Below are 21,865 nucleotides of genomic sequence, written 5' to 3' on the forward strand. Positions count from 1 at the left end.
TACAAGCTCCCTGCAGTGCCGAGGTAGTATTTGAACCCAGGACCCCAGCGTTACAGGAGAACGTGCCAAGTTACAGTGCCGCCAACTGGTTTCTCTCTGATTGGGAAATAAGGGGCCCGGCCTGGAAAATGTGAATGGCAACAAGTTCAGTTCTGCTCTCAGTATCCAGAATTATGCAGCACTAATGAGTTACTGATTGGCGGCACTGTGGTAAGTTCTCCTGCCTTGTAGTATTGGGGTCTTGGGTTCAAGTCCCACCTCCCCTCTTCAGGGAGCTTGTATGTTCTGTGGGAGGGAGGTACCTTGTTTTCTTCCCACTCACAGAGCATGCATTGAGGTAGGTGTGTGTGCATGGTGCCTCTGTGGGATAGGATACCTAAAGGGGTTGTTTACCTTTAAATTAACTTTTAGTATAATGTAGAGGGTGATAATCTGAGACAATTTGCAATTGGTTTTCATTTTTTATAGTTTGTCGTTTAGTTTTGATTTATATTCAGCAGCTTTACAGTTTGCAGCTATCTGGTTGCTAGGGTTGCCACCTTTTCTTTAAAAAAAATACCGGCCTTCCGATATATTTATCTTTTTTCCAAGGGAAACCATCATTTTTACGGGCCAGGTGTCAACCCTACTGGTTGTTAGGATCCAAATGACCGAAAAAACGATGCATTGATTTAAATAAGAGACTAGAATATGAATAGGAGAGGGACTGAATAGAAAGATGAGTAATAAAAAGTAGCAATAACAAATAATGTGCAGCCTTACAAATCAATAGCTTTCAGATGGGGTCAGTGACCCCCATTTGAAAGCTGGAAAGAGTCAGAAGACTAAAGTAAATAATTCAAAAACTATAAAACATAAATAATGAAGACCAATTGAAAAGTTGCTTAGAATTGGCCATTCTATTAAATACTACACGTTTACTTAAAGGTGAACCACCCATTTAAGTAAAATCTAAGCTCCTTAGATTGCTTCGGTCAGAATTGAACTCAGGGCCTTAACACTGCAAGACAGCAGAACTACCACCAAACCGCGAGGCTATTTTGTGCTCATCCTTTTATATAGTATATTTATTTTTTCTTTAATTATAAAATACCTTAAACCCAAGCCTCGCAAGATAGCACCAAGGCTGTAATTGGACTCCAAAAGTGCAAGAGCCACAGCAGTGCCCATTGAACCGCCATCCTTTTTCATTAGAATAACATAGTAATGAGGTTGGACACAAGTTCAGGACCAGAGCAAAGTATGGAAGAAAGTCTTACCCTGAAATTACCAAGAAGCCACCCTAATGTTACTGAGTAGGATCACACGACCACATTCACACAACAGGAACCATTAAAGGGGTGGTTCGCCTTCAAGTTGACTTGTAGTATATTATACAATGACCAATTCTAAGCAACTTTTTAATTGGTCTTCATTATTTATTTTTTTATAGTTAATTAATTTTCTTCTTCTGACTCCTGCTTTCAAATGGGGGTCAGTGACCCCATTTAAACAACAAATGCTCTGAAAGGCTACAAATATATTGTTACTGCTACTTTTTATTACTCGTCTTTTAATTCGGGCCTCACCTATTCATATTCCAGTCTCTCATTTAAATCGAGGCATGGCTGCTAGGGTAACTTGGATCATGGCAACCAGATGGCAGAAATCGCAAACCGGAGAGCTGCTGAATAAAAAGCTAAATAACTCAAAAGCCACAAATAATAAAAAATGAAAACCAATTGCAATCTGTCTCAGAATATCACTCTCTACATCGTACTAAAAGTTAATTTAAAGTTGAACAACCCCATTAAGTTATAATAAACCAGTGAACTGGAACACATGCAGAATACACAATGGAACTCAGGACCCCGGCCAACTAACCTGCTTGAATGTGAGGAAACCCACCCCAGGGTCCCACTGGTGGAAGATGTTGGTGCTAAACAGGCGGCCCCACAATTATTATATGGACTTGGCCCCACCATTGCGTTCCCTATAAGGACAAGTGTATAGAAGCACAAGGAGAAGGAAGGGGGTAGAATAAAACAATCTTGTAGATTAAAGACTCAGGGCCCCTAACTCAGCACTGATGACACCTTATTACTTTTAATTAAGCATCAGCCAATGTGAATGCGGCATTTTTCTCCCACTTTCCTTTCCCCCCACCGGATCTTAAATTCAGACTTCTGAAATCCTAGCGGGACACCTGCCGGCTCTGTTTGTTTGTATTCCTGGGAAGGCCCAGTGCCAGCTGAGATCATGTGTCAATATTAGTAACCGCTGCACCAGGGGGAAGTGCCCAGTTCCCAACCATTAACCCTCACTGGCAAAACAACTATGTGTTGGGAATGAAGGGAGAAAGACCCCTTATGTGGAAATCCAACCCCCCCCCCCCTCAAAACATTCTGGATAATAGACCCCATAGCAAAGCTACTGTACTAAGATCAAATGCATTTTCTTACACTGATGATTTTGACACCAGTTGGATCAAGTAGAACCAGTAGGTGCTGATTGGTCAGATCAGAGGAACCACATCATTCCTTTATACACACTGCATGTACAGAACTCCACAAACACACTGTGAATTTCAGGGGATTGGCTGTTGTAGGCACAGGTGGAAACCATTTTTGGGAGGTGCTCACTGCTGAATTGGCTGTTCTCAGCAGGTGCTCACTGGGGGATTGGTGGTTCTTGAAGATGCTCAATGGGGGATTGGCTGTTCTTGGTACCTGTACCATGTGTATTACAGCAGAAATCAGTGTGGCTTAACATTGGGTCATGCTGCTTTCAATCATTTCAGGAATACCTTAGTGCACCATTATAGGATTGATACGCCACCCCCAATAACCTGATGTGTGAAAGTAACATAGAAATAACAGGCAATTACAGCTATACACATGCAAATATATGAAAGACTACCCGTGGGTTATAGTTTGACCCCAGACATGGAGGCTTCACCCCAAAATAATCCCTACAAATGAAATGAGCAAAGAGAGGGAGAGGATTAGGAGCCGGGGAAGGAACAAGTAGCAAATGTACGAGCCCTGTACTGTACAGATGTGCACTGTATCCGTTACCTACAGTCATTAGCCGTCCTGCCATGCCGGGAACCCAATTAGCACTGAACTCACTGAGCTGTGAAGTTCTGGGGTCATGCACTACTTCTGATTTACTGTCAGGGGCTTGGCCTGGAAGGTAGTGGCGAATATTCCAACATCCCGACCCTCCGCACCAACACATTAACATCCCCTCTTGGTGCCAAAACAAACACCAATTAGCCCTTCCCTGATCTCTGCGGAGCGGGGAAAGGAAAATATTCATTTCTGTAGACTGTGCCCTTCTCTGCAGCTACCATGGAACTACAATTCCCTGTATTCTGGTGAAGACAAAGGAGAGGGCTTGCAGGGTGCAACAAAATAAAAGTCGAAATGTAAATAGTCATCACAATTATGTACGTTCATGAGTCATACTTTGTGCATGTAAATGGAAAGTAAAGCATGCAAAATGAATCAGAAATTAGGTTTTGTGATATTAGCAGTTTAACACTGCTAATATGGTGCATTTACACAGTACACCATGCTGGCCTGCCCCTAGGGGTGATGCTGGAATCGTCTTCATAGTTCTCTGCACAGTCCTCTCCTGTACAGCAGCTGCCCAGAAGTGAGAGAATTGTGCAGAAGTGTCTGGAGGTGCATTGGTCACTTAACCCTCTGTGCTCAGCTCTGCCTGAAGAATAACCAGATGTGTTTGGTTTTATTGAGGAAGGAATATCACTAGGGAGGGAATAGGGTTAAACTAAAAAATATAAAAATAAACCTCTTATCCCTAAGGCGATGCCCCGGAAAACTGGTGCCCGTGGAAGGAATCGCACTGAGATCCACATTACCAATGTGCATTGGTACTGGACATCTGTGTCTCTATAGCAATAAGTACTCTCCAGTACATATATATATATATATATATATATATATATATATATATATATATACATACACTCTGCTAGTACCTGTCACCCAACACTGACCAGGTAATACTGCAAAATGCCTCTGTATAATGCTATGTACAGCAGGGGGGCTGTAGGGGGTTACCAGACATACAAAAACACAAGATAAAGACGTTCTCGTAAAAAAAACGTTATTCCAATGATATACAGACTTTAAATGTTAGGCTTTACCTTTAATCTCTCTCGCCTAGGCTCCAAACCTAGTACTTGCAACCCTTAAATGGGCAATAGAGAGTGAGGGGGGGCTGTCCATTGCTTTCCTGCCCAAAACTTAAGAGGAAGACCAAAAGTAAGGGAACCCTAGAGTCAGAGCACTGTAGCTGGTTGGTGCCCAGGATATAACCCTCTGGGCTGTTTGGCCAGCGATGGATTCTCATGGAGAGAGATAAGTAACAGGTGCATGAAAGAAGCTGAGCCATAACTCTGTGGGACACGTCTCCCCCCCCCCCACACACACACCGGCCTCCCCTTCTCTATTCCACGTGCTTGTGTGTCTGTGAATAACTCTACATATTAGGTGCAAACGTGTCAGTCTCACGTATAAAAAAGTGACCCTCTAACGATTCTTCTCTTTCCCTCCCAACACCAACAGGGAAATGCAAATTATCACCTTCTTTCTGGGAAAGAAAAAATAAAAACAAAAAAAAAATAAGGGGAAAAAACTGTTTCTAATGGAATATTCTATCTGCTTGGGATCTACAGCAAGCAGCAGTTACGGTCCTCTCTTGTGCATCTACTTTCTTCTCTTCTGAGGGCCACTGTCGTCTGCTCGCCCCTTTTCCCCCTAGGCTTTCTTGCATTTGCCTTTCTTTTCTCTCTGCTGGAACTTCCTCAGCCTCCTTGCCCATGTGTCCCGCCACTGAATAACCAAGCTGGTCTTATCTGCCACCACACCGTTCTGGTCGGGCGAATCCTCATCGTTGCCTAGGAGCAGGTACTTCTTCATGGGCTTCAGTTTGGGGCATTTGCACGCTATGTCCTTGGAGCGGATCCACAGATTCTGGTCCCCTCGCCGTATGCGGTTGGTGCCCTGTTTGTAGACGGAGATTACGTTGACCGTGAACTTCCACCAGTCTCCTGCCTTGTCTGCTTTAAGGATATGTATCTGCACAGCTGGAGGGAGACCAACAAAAATTCAATATTTCAATTTGTACATTTTATTAATGTATAAACAGTTTAAATAACCCAGAGTTTACACCCCAAATCCACCCCCTTCTAATAACCAATTGTATTTCATCAATCTAATCAGACTTGGCCGTACTGAAGCCAGTATAAACTCATCGCACTAATGGTCTGTCCCACTGGACTTCTCTTGGTAGTCTTCTGCATAAAATGGTCTGTCCCAATGGGCTTCAAGGAGGTCCCATCTGTTAGACACCGTATATGCCCTAAAACCAAGTGAACTGTCTAATAAGTGCTAAGGCCTTGTGCCGATTTGCCATAAAACCAGACTTAGCGCTTTAAGATTTGTTGGCTCCCTAAGTACAGACAGCCTGACTTTTGGTTGAATATCACTTCTGGCCAGGCAGAAAGTTAAAGCTAGACTTCTGCCCATTGGCTGGGTATCAGCTCTGACCAGGCAGAAGGTTAAAGCTAGACATCTGCCCATTGGCTGGGTATCAGCTCTGACCAAGCAAAAGGTTAAAGCTAGACATGTGCCCATTGGCTGGGTATCAGCTCTGACCAGGCAGAAGGGTAAAGCTAGACATCTGCCCATTGGCTGGGTATTTGCTCTGACCAGGCAGAAGGTTAAAGCTAGACATGTGCTTATTGGCTGGGTATCAGCTCTGACCAAGCAAAGGTTAAAGCTAGACATCTGCCCGTTGGCTGGGTATCACCTCTGACCAGGCAGAAGGTTAAAGATAAACATCTGCCCATTGGTTGGGTATCACCTTGACCATCTCTGACCACCTTGTTGGAAATCTTCAAAAACTCATTGACTTCTGAAAAGCAAAGCCGTCCAACTTCCCAAGGGGGCGGGGAAGACACCTTTGGAAAAATCAACATTCTCAGTCCTAAAAGCTTCCAGAATTAGTTATGTCACCTTCCAGCTGTGAAAACATCAGTCCGGAGTTTGGCAGTGTCACTCACTGTGTGTGGGGCGGGGAGAAGGAGGAGTTCCACAAGGATACAGGACACCGTCTCTAGACGTGTAGCACCAACACAGTCTATACATACTCAACTCAACAAACTGGACCTCTACTGTTTAATGCCAACACACGTTCTACATGTGCGACACTTACACACTCTTTCTCTACCCGTATGAGTGTTACACACAGACCAACGCTATTTATATACATAGACGTGACTGAGGATGCTGGGAAATTTATTTTTCAATATGGAAAAGCTGCAGCTCAGCAGGTATATGGCAACAGCTTGATACTGCATTACCACATGATACAATTCAACATAAGGAAACCATTATATATAAATAGTGAATCAAGCCCTGAACGACTAATGTATAAAAGCTGAAATTGAGAATTCCACTCATTCCTATGGGATTTTCCTCTCTTTAATAAAATCGGCACAATCATTTCTCCCTAGAACTCCTCGGCTTAACGGCGCGTGTATATCAGACGAGCTTGGCACCATATAAATACGCACACCTCTCAGTACTGAATGTGTGATGAGGCATGCAACGGAGCTCCAGACACCTTTCAATAGACGTAAATAGGGGTCATTTACTATGTGCGAGACAAGGTGCAAAGAAAAAAAAATCAGATTGGGTTTGGCCTGGTACTGACATTTAGCTAAATCCAAATCTGGGACTTGTTGGCCCAGTATGGGGAGACACACTCGCAGGGGGGACTGAGCAATAGAAAGATTGTACTTTCGGTGGTGGATCTTGATGATGGTTTACAATGTTTAATGATGTTTAAGGAAAGTTTGTGCAATGCTCTAAATATGCCATTAGAATATTCCTGGTATCGTCCACAGAAGACCATACACAGAAATACCATCGGACAAGGATCTTCCAAGCATATATCTTGCCATTCACGACAACATTCAGAAACAAGTACGTAATCCTATTCTTGACACTAACATCTCCAAAAAAGTCAAAAGTCGGTTCCCTTGTGCTTACTGGGGTCCATGCGGATAGTGACAAAAGGCAGGCAAATAGTTCAGTGAGTTGCACTCGCGTGCCGGTAACACGTCCAGTATGTCTTGTATTCTATTCATGGCTGGAAGATACTACACAATCCCTACAGCTATAACTCTGAATCATTCCAGAGCCCGGGACAAAGGGAAAAGAAAGTGGCGGAACATCAAACAGAGCGGAAAGTGACAAATGGGAAAGGTCGACCCATAAAAAAGCCCAAACTATGCATTCCAAAATACACATTCACATGTCAAAGTGCTGGATGGCGCTGGGCACAAGATGCTGCACAAAAGCTGTATCATTCTTATATAATAGAGAAACCAGGTGAGTGATAATTAATCATTGAGAGATGCGGCTTTGGGAGTATTGTGTAGCGAGTGCCCATAGCTGGAAAGCACGCCAACAAGAGCTCAACCCAACCTCACGTTATGGACATGAAAGCAGATCCCTGGTGAAAGTTCTGCAGTACATGACTCACCGCCAGCCTGTCCTCATTGACAAATAATTACTGCACATAGTTTTGTGTTTTTAGACATTAAAATATTGGTACAACAGCATTACGTGAGTCATGAGGAGAAGGTGCCAGCAGGTGGAACGGCAATGGGTTCAAACAGGATATTGTGGACAGCTTGAGTAATAGTGCTGGAAGTTTCCAATCCAGTCTGCCATTATTATGGGGGTTTAGAGATTAGAACACAGACAAGAATGTGAGTTAAGGTTCTTCTTTGCCAAGGAAACAAAGAGATAGGACTTCTCTATGTGGCACAGGTCAAGGCTTCTCTCTCATTGGTTAAACATGGAGAAAGGGTGGCAGATTATGTATATGAAGGGGAAGCTTTTGACAACAGGAACATGGAACAGAGCTCCATACCTAGAAGAAGAGTGGGTGCTGGTGGACAGGGCCACCATCAGGGGGGGCACAGGGGGTGCTGCTGGTACCCCTTTAGGCCTGGGCCCGGCTGTGCTTCACTTTCTTAATAGCCGGGTCCCCCTTGACAGCGCCAAAACCATGCCACAGCTGCCGAACCGAAGTTCCGAACCTCCGTAGAGCCAAAGTGCCGAAGCTGCGGAAAGACTCAAAGCCACGAAAGGAGCCAAAGTTGAAGTCCCAAAGCCGTAAAAAGACCCGAAGAAACAAAAGGAGCCAAAGTTGAAGTCCTAAAGCTGCGAAAGGAGTCGAAGTTTAAGTCCTGAAGCCATGAGTTCAGTTCTACTGAACACCAATGTGTAATACTCTATAGGCGCCTGCCACCAATTTTAAATTCTCTGGGCCCCAATATTTCTTTTTAACTTGTAAGGGGGGCCTTGGCGCCAATGTGTTTTTAAAAAACTTTTATGGGGGGCCCTGGCTCCAATGTTTTTTTTTCTTACTTATGGGGGGGCCTGACAACCAAACTTTTATGGGGGGCCCTGGCGCCATGTTTTTTTTTAAACTTATAAGGGGGCCCTGACCATCAATGGCTTTTTATAACTTGTGTTTTTAGTGCTGATGACTGTGTGGTCTTTTAACTTTGGTTTGGGGTGGGCAGGATCTGGGGTGGGGGTTGGGGGCTGGGGTGGGTGAGGTTTGGGGGCTGGGGTGGGTGTTGTTTACGGGGCCCATGATTTCTAATGACGGGTGCCAAGAACTGAACAGCCCTGAACTCTGATGGAAGAATTAGTGCCCTAGCACAATGTAATTGGAATGTGACTCATTCCAGGGGTTATAGCATTCAAATGTGATTTTCTTATATTCCATGATTGTGAGTGTTCCTTAAAGGAGTTCTCTACTTACATTTTAAGCTCTACAGGGCAGGGACCTCCTTCCCCATGTCCCTTAGCATATGGCACTATATAAATAAAGTTATACACATACCTGGGAATTCCTGGACAGGACCCACTTCATTTCATGGTTTTAAGATATGTTTTGTGTGACGTGGGGGCTCATGATAATCCTAGAAGGTCAAGGAGAGGTCCTACTGAACAGAATAAAGTGACCAGGGTGGGGTTGGATCCGTGTATGAGATCACTGCTGAACTGTAGGGGTGGAGTTGCCATTGTCACCTCCTCATTGGCAGAGAATAATGGAGATTAACAGAGAAAAGAGATCAGGCTGCTTTCCCTTTACATTGCCCCAATGCCCATTATACAATGTCATTCCCCTCCCTGCCATAGAAATGGGCAGCTGGGTGCAAAGGGTGCCATTTAATTTAACTTCCTCTTGATGAGTCTCTTTTCACCTGCAGTCAGAGCACCGTTACCGTGTTCAAAGAAAAGCAAATGCCCGGCCTCCAGTCTCAGTATTGCCTCCTCCTTCTGGGCTCCCTGAGAAAGTTGGCAGCTCCCATTTCCCCTCGGTACAAAGCCGTGCCCTTCCAAGCCACAGAGATCAGACACCAGCGGATTAGCCGCCCGGCCAGGAAAAGGAGCCCTCACGCTGGGGTGAAATAGCTGCAGTGTGTAAGTGAGCGGAGGAATTAAATGGAGCAGCAGGCATCCCTCTCATGCCCATTTGATGACTGTCAGGCACCCCCCGCCGGGAGGCAGAATGCAGCATGTCAGCTCTTTCTCTCGCCCCTTTCTGCTGCCACGCAGGACGCAGACGGCTTTCTTGTTAGGACGCAATGGCCACCGTCCAACATCTGCTACAGAATGTGCGCCTTCTAAACATGGCCGAGGGAGAGAGAGGAGGGTTGGGCCCAGCGGGAGAATCCAGACTGGTTTCAGCTGTGCCCCCTGCTTTCTCCAACAATTTCCTGCCGGACACGGCTGCAATGTACTGCAGGGCTACAATCCAGCAGGCTTACCATAGTGCCCAGATTTACCCGACAACCCCCTTTTACTTAGCCCACAGGGTGGTAACTGTAGCACAGGCCCAGACTGGCACTCAAAATAGGCCCTGGCATTTCAGGTACACAGAGGTCCAAACAGCCCCCTACCAGCCCAATAAATAGTGACTGTCTATGGCATCTTACAGCAGTCCCTCTGGCATTTGCCAGAACCCACAGTCCAGGGAATGTTTTAAGGGGAAATGATTAAAGGCCTAACACATCTTCCCCTTGTGCAACCAGTTGCCTCCTGCCAGCCTGGGTCTCGCAGCATGAGGGGTATCTGCAGCAGGGCAATAACTTTAGGCTGAGGGAATTGCTAATACAACATTTATATGAAAGAAATTAGAGACCTTCCCCTTTAAGAAATGATGAAGCTAAGGCAGTGCATGGAATGGGAAATTTGGGGCAGAAAGAGGAATTATGCAGTAATGGGTAAAGTTTAACATTGTCTAGTAACCTATGGCAACCATCTATTTGCTTTCATTATTGTAACTGCTGATGACTAGTAAAAGCTCACTGCTGATTGGTTGCCATGGAAAACTATGGAGACACAAAGGATTTTGTACAGTGCCAGAGGGCAGTAATGTGCAGTCTATGTGCACTTACCATAATCTTTCTTGCAGTATTTCTTCATGTTGATCTTTAGCTTGCCCTTGGATGCCTTGCAGTAGGTGTCACAGTCTGTGGAGAAAGGAAAGATATTCGTTAGTGTTCAGTTAGGCTCTGCCCCATGAATCCAGAACCTGCCCTAATGGTCTATAAATTCAGCACATATTCTCCCCATGACATGGTAACTGGAAGGGCATTGTCCTGCAGCCCCCCAGCTATACATGTCCCAGGAGGGTAGAGCTGATTACCTATCCTCATATGGACCAGTCCTGAACAGTGGCAAATAGCTGTCTACTGGGGTGTGCTACTCATTCTAAAGGGGAAGTTCTATGTTATAATTCAGCGAAAGGGCATTATGCCCAGAGACCCCCCCAAAGCTTGACAAAGTCAGTATACCCCCTGCATTGCCCCTGGATACCTCTCTGTGTGTGGTCAGCAGGCAGGGAAAGCCAGACATCTGCACTCCCACTGCAAAGCTTATTATTTACTCCCCGGCCCAATGAAATATGGTTCCACAGGGCGTTAGTTGTTCTGATGGCCTTGATGGCTCTTACAGTATCTGCAGCCCGAGCGTAGCTGACTCCCCTCATTAACCTCAGGCTGGCAGAACAAATAGGAATCAGGGCACATTAGTTGCCTTTTATTCTGCCTGAGCGAGATTGATTGGAGGACAAATCGGCAGAAATAAAGCATGTAATTAGATTAAGGGCCTCCTATTGTCCCAGGATTATTCCCTTCTTTTCCCAGGGAGGATATTCCAGGGTGCCAAAATAAGACACAGAATATTCACACTTTCTTATTTAGTGATATTAGTTATCAAATTAATTCTATTTAAATATAACTGGGCTCCTAATATAACTATAATATTGTAAAGGAAGTGGGTGGGTCCCTTCCACTATATCTACACCCCTGACTGACTAAATCCCCAGCAGTAACAGTGATATTTGCAGTTCAGCTGCAGCCATTCATCCCTCTGACTGGGGGCCCAGTCTAATCTTGTTTCTTAAAATGGCAACACAGGCTTGGCCCAGGCATCTGGTCTTTATCAAACAAAACCTCGACTGCAATGTGCGTGGCCCCACAATCATTGGGCTGAGTAATTATAATATGCAAATGATTATATGCAAGGGTTGATTTACAGTTCACCCAGTGATCTCATCCGCCTGTGTATGATGTCATCACGGACTCCTTTGTAGGCACCCCATATGCCAAGTGCCATATGTACGGCCCAACCACAGATTTAACTGGTTGAACCACCCCATCCAGCTAACAATGAATGTCTGGCCAACAGCTTCCTCTGGAATGAGTGGCCCTTGTGCTTTATGGGATGGAATTCCCAGTTGTAGAGCGCGGCTGTTCCCAGGGCCCATAACAGCACACAGGCATGGAAAGATAAATTGTGTCACGCATGGCTGGAATTATGGAATTGCCGTGCGGAATCTTGTTTGTGGAGTGATTGATAGAGGTTGTTTCTTTAACCCTTTCACGCACCACTCACATGTCTCAGAGTCTAGAGGAGTAGACCCTGCGGCTAAAGGGAGGCCCTGGAGGTATAGAGTCCCCATGATTCATATACAGCTTCAATAAATATTGGTAAAACAAGTCAATCTCTAAACATTTTGGGGGCCTGAAAAATAATTTGCTGTGGGGCCCAGTAATATCTAGTTATGCCACTGTCCAGGAGTCGTAATATAGGGAATGTTTATTAGCGGCCATAAAGATACCTGACCAATATAAATAGTATGTGGCTAGTGGTTGGACTTAGCAGGACACCGTCCATGTACCAATAATCATACAAAATTTGTATGTCTACGGTAATTTGCCAAGCCTGACCGATGCCACATACTATGGATGACTTGCATGATTGGCCAGGTGTGAAAATGAGAAAGTGAAGAGGAGCCACAGCTCTGCATGAACAATTGGAACAAAAGGAAGGCAGCCATAGTGATGTGTGGCCCTCATAAGTCGCCTGTCTTTAGTGTTAGTGACAAAGTTCCAGGAACCTACAGGTGTACAAACCGTCATAAATTAGCTCTGTGCCAGATGCTAAAGACCAGGCACCATTGTTGGCTTATCCCCCATTCATTGCCTCTGAAAAGGAGACAAATTGTCCCTCCTCTTCCATTAAGAATACAATGGCAGGAGGTTACGGCCATGCTATCTCCTGGAGTGATGGCCTTACAATGCAATGTCTAGCAATAAAGCAGTTACAGTACAAAGGAATGCCAGCCTTGCCATTACTATTAACAGACTGATTGATGTTGTCCTCAGATTTTGGGTAAAAGCAAACAAAGAGATCCAGAGACTTTGCTATTGGTGCAACACAGCTTTGTTAACCATGACAGTCCTAATCTCAAGATGGTGTACTCTTGCCATAAAGTAGTACAGTGCCATAAGAAATACTAATTGATGATCGTTGGATGGGCTAATATTCCAACCACTGGTTTGTCCATTTGCCTTGTTTCTTACCCCTGTGAGACCTTTGGAATGCTTCATTGTCAAGCCAGGCCATTGTTTTATTGTCAACACAGAAGGACCTTGCAGCAATTGGAGCCCATGTTAATCATTCTTTGTTTGGGGAAGTAGAGTTGTAAGAGGCCACACACACATACATTTGTCCAACCCAACTTTACAACCGTCAATGTATGTGTCCATGGACTGCAAAAACACTTAGGCCAAGACAGAAGACCCAACTGACCATATGTAGGAGAAAATCATCCTTGGCGATGCCCAAAGCCTTCTTTTACATGCCATGATAAGCCGCTTCATGAAAGCAGTGCAATCCACCCATCCATGTTTATAACAAAACAACAAGATCAGTTGATTCTGGCCTAGATATGGCCATTGTGAAGTTAACCAGGAGCTGTACAAATATTTGTTGCAATGAGGAGATAATTTATAGGTTCAGCAGTGGTTCCCAAGTTGTGGGGCTTGTCCCCATGTGTAATTTGTGTGGGAAGGGGGGTTGCTCAGACTAAAGGCCAGTTAGGATGGGATTTGAGGGTAACGTCCATTTGCTCTCCTAGGTACACCTGAAGTCCTAGCTAAAATGTTAGTTAGGGTAGAGACTTGGGGTGAACACATATTGTTATCACAGATATCATTGTATGTCTGAACACCAATGTTTTCCTACACTGGTAATGTTGTCATTTGCCCTGAACCAAGGTTGGTCCTCCAAGGGGACTGGAAAAAAAGAACCACTGCTACGAGCGGAATGTTTACGAAACATACGGACACCCTGCATACTAGAAACTCTTCTAAAAATCTAATCCTTACTCACATGTCCAAGAGCCTGTTCCAGCCTGTGTGCATCTCCCTCTTCTATTCTATGAAGCAGTTGGGAGATATATAAACAGGGAAGAAGCAGTAGGAGGATTCATATGACGTGGTAGGGGTAAGGGGAGGAGTTCTAGGGGGCAATATATGGATAAGCAGTAAGGCAGTGTGTTAAAGCCACAGAAATGGGTTACATAAGTCCTTTTTTGTGTATGAGATGGATTATTGGAGCAAGAGTGAATCTCACGGCGCGGCTTACAATGATATAAAGCAGCAGGAGAGACTCTCGGATAATGAGATGTATCGCATTCTGCAGGCTGTTTACCAGGGCACTATTAACCTTGCCTGGGGTACACACATTCTCAGGCACTTGCACACGGCTTCAGCCCTGCATGAGAGCGAGTGATTGAATGTAATGAAATTCAAGCGGAGAAAGAGAAGGAGATTACTAATACTCATTGGAATCCTCCAGCCTCTGCCAAGGAAACAGCTCAACGAGCTTCGCACATTCACGAGCTGCTGGAGAGAGCCGTCAACAAGTGGAGGGCTGAGCCACGTACAACTTAGGGTCCCCCCAGAATGCGAGGATGGAGGGGGGGCGTCAGCTAAACTAACTCTATTGGGATAATCGTATGAGAAGCTTAGAAAAGGATATAAGAGATTATTCTGTGAAGTCTGGGTCCGATTCTTTCTAGGAAAGGAAAAGATTTCCAAAGGTCACCAACAAACAGCTTGGGACAACAAAGGGTTACTGTTCCCACATTGCCCTGCTGTCTCTGTCTTGCCCTACTGAGGCCATCTTTCCCAGCTGAGATTGCATCTATAGTACTGCACTGTAGAACTACACGTTCTCAGTCTCTTCGCCGAACTCTGATTACTCCTATTGTACTGTGCCACTGCTCATGTTGGTTCTGTATAAACAAACGATTGTTATGATCACGTAAAATATTTCTTTCAGGGCAAGTGTATAGAGCTCTCTCTTTGCTCAGCTGGGTCCTACAGAAATGGCTTTGAAAGATAAAGAGTGATGAGTGATGAGTGAGTAGAATGTATTGCCTCACCCAACCTGCTCTTTCTCGCGCGGAAGAACTCAGACTTCACTTGCCTCCGATAATATTCTGGCTTCTTATCCATTTGTTTAACACTGTTTATAATTTCTTTTATGCTTCCAGGTCCATGAAGATAATGTTCCAGACCAACTTAATATTTAGGGACTGCAATGAAGGTATTTCAATGAAAGGCATTGGTGGCCTGTCCAGTTATCTATTTTCCATGAACTTGCTAGCACCTGAAGGCTACTGAAGGTTTCAACCTGCAGTCTTTGGCTTGGTTGCACAGATCATTTGCAAATAACTGCAAATAATGTTGATTAGTTCTGCTTCTTTGATTTGACCTTGTCTATTGGTTTTGGTACCAACTACCAAGAATCTGCAGCACTCCAAATGTTTCCCAACATATACTACTCCCAGAATCCCACTGGCAGATGTTGGCCACAAAATATAGCAAAACACCCAAGTGGAAGGTCACTACACATATCTGTCCTGTATTGAAGCTGATAAATTGTGATATCACTCACTTCTACCATATTGTGTCATTTGGATGTAGGACCCACAACCATGGCTTGGAGTTGAAATATTGGTTAGAAAAGGCTATAGTCCTACCTATGCAGTTGCAGTTGACTGGGAAAGAATGGTCAGAACTTACCCAGTACATAACAGCATTGAGGGAATGTGTGCCTTTATCATTACAAGTGAATAATAATTAGACAATATCATTCCTATTTCTGTTATTGCTCTGTTATTTGATGTTCCTTGAATTAACTACTTCTAATATCCCTCAATACCTGCCTAAAACAGGCTCATATCCACCTGTTTGTAAGCTAATGACGGCAGCAGGGAATAGACGTAAGGATTCCATCTGTACCAATGAGAAAATACAGTATGGCTGCCAAGTTAACAAGTAAACAATTCATGGATCCCCCAATTCTTCCATGAGGTATGAAACATGTAATCAATCACAGAGACAGCGAAAGACATTCATCTGGATAAATTCTTGTCTTTCCTTTCTTCCATTGTACCTTAATCCCTGCTTTATCCATATGCACACAGTGAGTGGTTCCGTTGAACCATGCCTTGCATGTTTGTACAGGACTCAGCCATCCTAAACAAGTGGCCTAGGTACACAGGACCAACTGGGCTTCAACATCCTGTTCAAGCCTGAACCGATACCAATGTTGATCTCACTCATTACCAATGATGATGTCACTCAGTACAATCACTGAGCTCACTCATGTCATGGTTAAAGGGAAGCCAGACTATTTTCATCCTAATCCTTCTGTACACTTGAGCGTGCTAGAATAGCCTGAAGCACATCCAAAGTAACAGTGATATATATCAAGGTGGTGATGCTGTAAATTGCGGTTCAGATGGAATGCTACAGGTGATTTAGACATTCATATCATAGAATGTTCTTCATATGGCCTCCTGGGGCCACTGGCCCTGTCCCTGTAGAGCAGGGATCCCCAACCTTTAGAACCCGTGAGCAACATTCAGAAGTAAAAGTAGTTGGGGAGCAACACAAGCATGAAAAATGTTACTGGGGTGCCAAATAAGGGCTGTGATTGGCCATGTTGTAACCCCTATGTGGATTGTCAACCTACATTGAGGCTCTGTTTGGCACTGCACCTGGTTTTTATGCATCCAAAATTTGCCTCCAAGCCTGGAATTCAAAAATAATCACCTGCTTTGAGGCCACTGGGAGCAACATCCAAGGGGTCGGAGAGCAACATGTTGCTCACGAGCTACTGGTTGGGGATCACTGCTGTAGAGGATCCGAGAGCAGTTGACAAAAAAACAGGCTTATCAGATGGCGCAAGAAACAAGACTCTGCCCAGCTAACCAAGGGAAGATAGCCTTCACCATCACTGATACCAATATTAGACTTCAATAAGAACCCCCCCCCCAAGCCATGTGAGGAACAAACGACTTCTATCGAAGGGACTTTACAAACAAGAATCTCTAGATTTTTGGGCACTTCATGCCCAATAAAACTGTAAAGTTGACAATACATGAAGTGATATGATTGGCCAGTCAGTATCTGCCAATCACAATTAAATGCTTGGGTCACTCACTGAAGATAATAAAGCTGAACTGCAATAATTCTAGCAAGATCCAGTCAGTTTATGCTTCCCACTGGATTGGGATTGTGGGCATCAGCCAACGTGGATGATTCAGGAGCCATAGCCACCACCTTCTCAAGATTGTAAGGGCCAGTTGAGATTGTTTAATCAAGCTAAAGAAATAAAAAAAGGGGTTTTGAGCTCATCCAGATGATTTTTTTGGAGGGAAGTCTGGTTATTCTTCCCATTGCATTTGGGGGTGTTAGGATATACCAAACTTGTAGGGAGCAGTTCATTCCACTACATACACACTCTATCTATGGGGCTTCGGCTTCTTAAAAACAGACAACTGATTCTTCCTATTGGATTCAGATATAGGCATAAGCAAACCAGGATGTGTCTTTAGAGATCAGGGACCAATTTAGATTGCTCATTCAACAATAATCGTCTTGGGCTCTTCAAGAAGCAGTTTTCACAGACAATCCCATTGGATCGCAATCATTATAATCAGTATGTCAAGGTCCATAGCCTCAAGTTGTTTAGAGATTGTAGGAACCAGTTCAGTCAGGTCACTCAAGCTTTATAAAAAACTATACAAGGGGTTTGGGCTCTTCAAGAAGCAGTTTTTACAGAAAACCCCATTAGCCAGTCTAAATATGTCAGTGGGCACTCCCTACATCTGTAGAGATTGCAGAAACCAGAGCAGTTTGATTATACAAGCTGCATATAGACACTATCCAAGTCTTGCAGTGATAAGCCTCTATTTTAGAAATGGAGACTTCATTTTACAGAAAACAGTCAGTTAACTCAATTTGAACCTTTCCATACCAATCTTCAAGCAATAGGAAATCAATCGACATCAATGCATTTGTCTCATAATTATGAAGCAGTGAAAGGAAGGCTACCTACCTGCTGGTTCCTCTGTGCTGCTGGCCGCTGTTGTAGGGGGGACAACAGGAATCTCTATGATTCAGTGGTTGGGAGAGAAGAAGAATAAGATTAGATTACTGTTCATTACAGGCATATCAATCCACTCCCCCATATTATGATAGGAGGTTAAATTCTGCTTCCATGCACTACTACAGCAGGGGCTTCTCTATGCTAAATATATGCCAACTACAGGGGGGAGCATATACAAAGCGCAATACACATTGGAAAAATCCAACAATACAAAAAACAGGGGGAGATCAGCGAATATCGAGGGGATGATGTTAAACAGGTCAAGAGGGGTCAGTGATTAATTTGATGCCTGCAGAAGGCTACACCAAGGCTGGGCACCACATATGGATATCAAAGAGAAATAGTAAAAAGTGGGCAGAATTGTCTTTTTTTAGAGGAGGGTCTGAGCAAAGGTTAGAGGGTGGGTTAGATGGTTTCAAATCACTTGGTAAGGACAGGGATGGCCACTAATATTTAAATGACCAGATTTACACTGGTCAGTGCTGCCTCAGTCATAGACAAGGTTGATGGCACACACTTATAAAATTAAGCGAAGGAGGAAATATTTGTCTTTGACCCAAGTTATAGGACTCCACCCCCCTAAGCATATTGTCTGTTGCAACCCTAGGGTAGATTCCTGCGTGGGTCCATTTTTTGGGACCCGACCCGTACCTGCAACCTGCAATCTGCAACCTGGACCCGCAACCCACATTCTTACCCGCTTGGACATGCTACCCGACCCCGCAAGTACCTTATCCGCAACCCGGACCCGCGACCCACTGACCATCAAGAATCAGGAAGTGCTGTCATTGTGAACTGGAAGTGACGTCTTCGGAAGTAGACATGATCAGAAAAAAGGAGTAAATATTGCTAATGAGAAGACTCACGGCCTGACCCGTAGAACCGCCGACTCTTGTCTATACCCGCACCAGGATCTTCTGCCCGCAACCCTCAGGGTACCGCAGGTTTTTGTGGGTAACCCGCAGGTACCTGACCCGCTGCAGGACTCTACCCTAGGGTTCTTCATCCCAATGCCCATAAACCACAATTGGTTAGTAAACTGTATGGAAACAGCAGTGCCATCTACTCCAACACACACACTGACGAGAAACCCTACAGTATCAGAGCTTTGGAAAATGATGGTGCCTCATCTGTAGAGTGGCAGGGTATGTGACTACCAGGTTGGTGCCTATGTCATGGGTGACCTGAAACCACTGCAAGATGCACTGAAACCATTTACTTTTAGGGACCTCTTTGGTTCTCTCTATTTGTCTTTAAATAACGAGAAACAGTGACGAGAGAGAAGGCTGAGTAGTGGGTTTGGGGGCTTATATTTCATATATGTAAATACAGCAGCTGGGCCCTTTATGGAGAGGCAACCTCCCCCCCCCCCAATTCTTGTGTTTAAAGGGAGCAGGCAACCTGCTGCAGGTTTATGGCCACCTATAGTGGTTCTGGGCTAAGGGTTGCTCCTATTTCTGAGGACATAGATGGCACTGCTGAAATAAGGCCCAATGTTAATAGAAAAGACTAGGAGTAACACATACTTATGCAGGGGGCAATGGGCGAGCGGCTTTGTTGGTAGCCCTTGGCACATCTATTGCACGTTATGCCAGTCACACCATCTTTGCAAGGACACTGCCCCGTGGTCTGATTACAGGTTTTGCCGGCTGCACCCACTGGATGGCAATCGCAGGCTGCAGGGTGGAACAGACAAGAAGGGATTGGAAAGAGCACAAGGTAAGGAACAATACACAAATACCACATTAAAAAGCAAGACTGAGCATCACATGGGGAAGGGGGATGCTGGATGGGGGGGCAAGAACATACCACGGTAAGGGAGCAGGGGGCACAGAAATGGGAATACACCATGCAGGCTTTCTACTTAAGCATATTCATACACAAATTACCTCTCATACTTATCCTGGAACAGCGGGCGACACAATGCCCACCGATAGCAACAAAGAAACTAAATGTACAGTAACTATTGCAATAACGAGCTTCCGTTGGCAATTACCTTAATAAGTATCAGTTTATGGGATACATACAATGCAGGCATGTTGGGGAAAAAACACACAGATATTCAGAGTTGAGCACATACGGCCCTCCAACAAATGGGACGGAACTTGGCACCTCGGCAGTCATTGCCACTGCTGCTCTGCATGTTAGAAATGGGGCATCACTTGAAGCCAATGGTTTCTGGTTATTATTTCTGCCACCGCGGCCTTCTCAATGACCAACTGGGAGCTGCCATGGTGTTTTTGTTTCACCACTAGTTGCTGTTGTTATATTGGGCTTCCTGTTCCCACACCAGAAAACTTGACATTCAGACTCCAGTTATAGTGGGAAAGGGTACTGGAGAGTTATCCTTGGCTGGGGCCCACCAGCAAATCATAATGTTTGGAGCCTGTTGCGATCTATGGATAATTAGTAAAACAATACATGTTTGGTGAGTTATTTTTCCCACCTGCTGAGCAACATTGAGATGGCCTCTGGGCCAACCAATCAGATCATAATAAGGACCTATGCAGACAGGACCACATCATTGGTCCAATGGGATTTTGTAACTTGCTTGATACCTGGCATATTTTTAACAGGCCTCATACAAAGGTCAATACAAAGTGCTAACTTGCCCCCTCAGTCCCTATTTCACTATACTGTATATGTTAGCATCTGCACATATATATTCATCTCATAGAACTGCCAGTTGGATCTGTGCAGAACATCTATTTGGCTTTGATACGGTGTTAGTGGGTGGGGAGCACGGAACAGCACATTGTGCTAATAAACACTGAGACTGCAGGAAAGAATGAAAAGAATCAGGAGGCCCAAGAACAGAAAGATGAAACTAATTGGGTTATTGTGTCTGTGACTGGGCACAGGAGGATACCCAGCCAATCAGATTTAATTGCCACTTCAGAATAACCAATTAGATTTAATTGCCACTTCAGATCTATAGCAGGTTGTGCCATGTTCTCATACAGACGGGAGGTGGGTACAGAGAGATCTGATATCACTGGGCATAGAGTCGGTTATTTATAGCTAAATTCACTTTGTTTCTATATATCTAAGTAAAATAGTGGCTTCCCATCAGCTCCAGTGTCATATGATAAGTAGGAAATGTAGTGGCCCTAAAATGATGTGTGTGCTGCACTATGGATAATGTCTTGGACTATATGTATAATATGGGAAAACACTGGGAAAATAAACTTTATGGAATAATATTTTCACACAAAGAAACTGTTTTCTTAAAGAGTAAATGAATGAGAAAATATAACAGGAAAGAAACATGAGAGGAAAGATGACAGGGGTATAGAATACACTATACAGGACAGTGTGCATTTCCTCACTCAGGTTTCCTTGATGCTTTTCACACTTCCCCACAAAGATATGAACTGCCAGTTCCCACTGCAGAGAAGACTGCTGGTATCCTGCCAGTGCTGGGGCTGAGTTATAGGGGCTCAAGGTGAGCGCTTCCATTACTGCCCTCTTCTTTATCTCCAGAGCACATGGGAGTGCACCCGCACCCTCCAATCACGTATAAAACTCCTGATTCACTTACTTTCTGATGGCTGAAAATAGGGGAAAGTAAGTAGAAGAGGTACATGTAAAGTGTCCCCAAACTGTTATGCCCTCGGCTTGTGCCACTTTCCCCCCTACCCCTAGTTCCAGAACTGTATCCTGCTGAGCTTATCTCTTTATTCTATTCCTAACATGTAACTGTATCAGACTTTGGGCCTACTAGGAAGCCTAGGCACAAAGTGTCCTAATGGCATACCTCCTAACTTTCCAGTTTTTCCAGATTTTGACAGCTCAGCCCGCTGTCCCGGATTGTTAGTGAAATGTCCCGACTTTCTGTTTGATCTCCTGCACTGAACAGCCAGAAAAAGATACAAAGTTTCTGAAATTTAATTAAATAGGCTCTTGGCAGAGATCCCAGAACACCCAGCACTTGCACTTTGATGTATTTGTAACAATTGAAGATAAACAAAGATACTATTTTAACTATTTAAGACAAGCAAGTTAATGAT

At 44.4% G+C, this 21,865-nt stretch overlaps 1 protein-coding gene across 4 annotated transcripts in view; it reads right to left on the minus strand.

The window, feature by feature from the left end:
* Nucleotides 1-1,668: 1,668 nt before the first annotated feature.
* LOC108701181 (netrin-1) overlaps nt 1,669-21,865 on the minus strand; it is a 64,466-nt gene continuing 44,269 nt past the window's right edge. For all 4 annotated transcript variants that reach the window (XM_041577507.1, XM_041577506.1, XM_018235470.2 and 1 more), the window contains exons 4-7: nt 19,382-19,531; nt 17,805-17,858; nt 10,499-10,573; nt 1,669-5,095 (exon numbers count right to left, since the gene is read on the minus strand). In XM_041577507.1, the coding sequence (XP_041433441.1) occupies nt 4,767-5,095; nt 10,499-10,573; nt 17,805-17,858; nt 19,382-19,531 (608 nt within the window). In that variant the 3' untranslated portion in view covers nt 1,669-4,766. The remainder of the gene's footprint in view (nt 5,096-10,498; nt 10,574-17,804; nt 17,859-19,381; nt 19,532-21,865) is intronic.

Source organism: Xenopus laevis, chromosome 9_10L (assembly GCF_017654675.1).
Source record: "Xenopus laevis strain J_2021 chromosome 9_10L, Xenopus_laevis_v10.1, whole genome shotgun sequence".
In the NCBI taxonomy this organism is placed as follows: Eukaryota; Metazoa; Chordata; class Amphibia; order Anura; family Pipidae; genus Xenopus; species Xenopus laevis.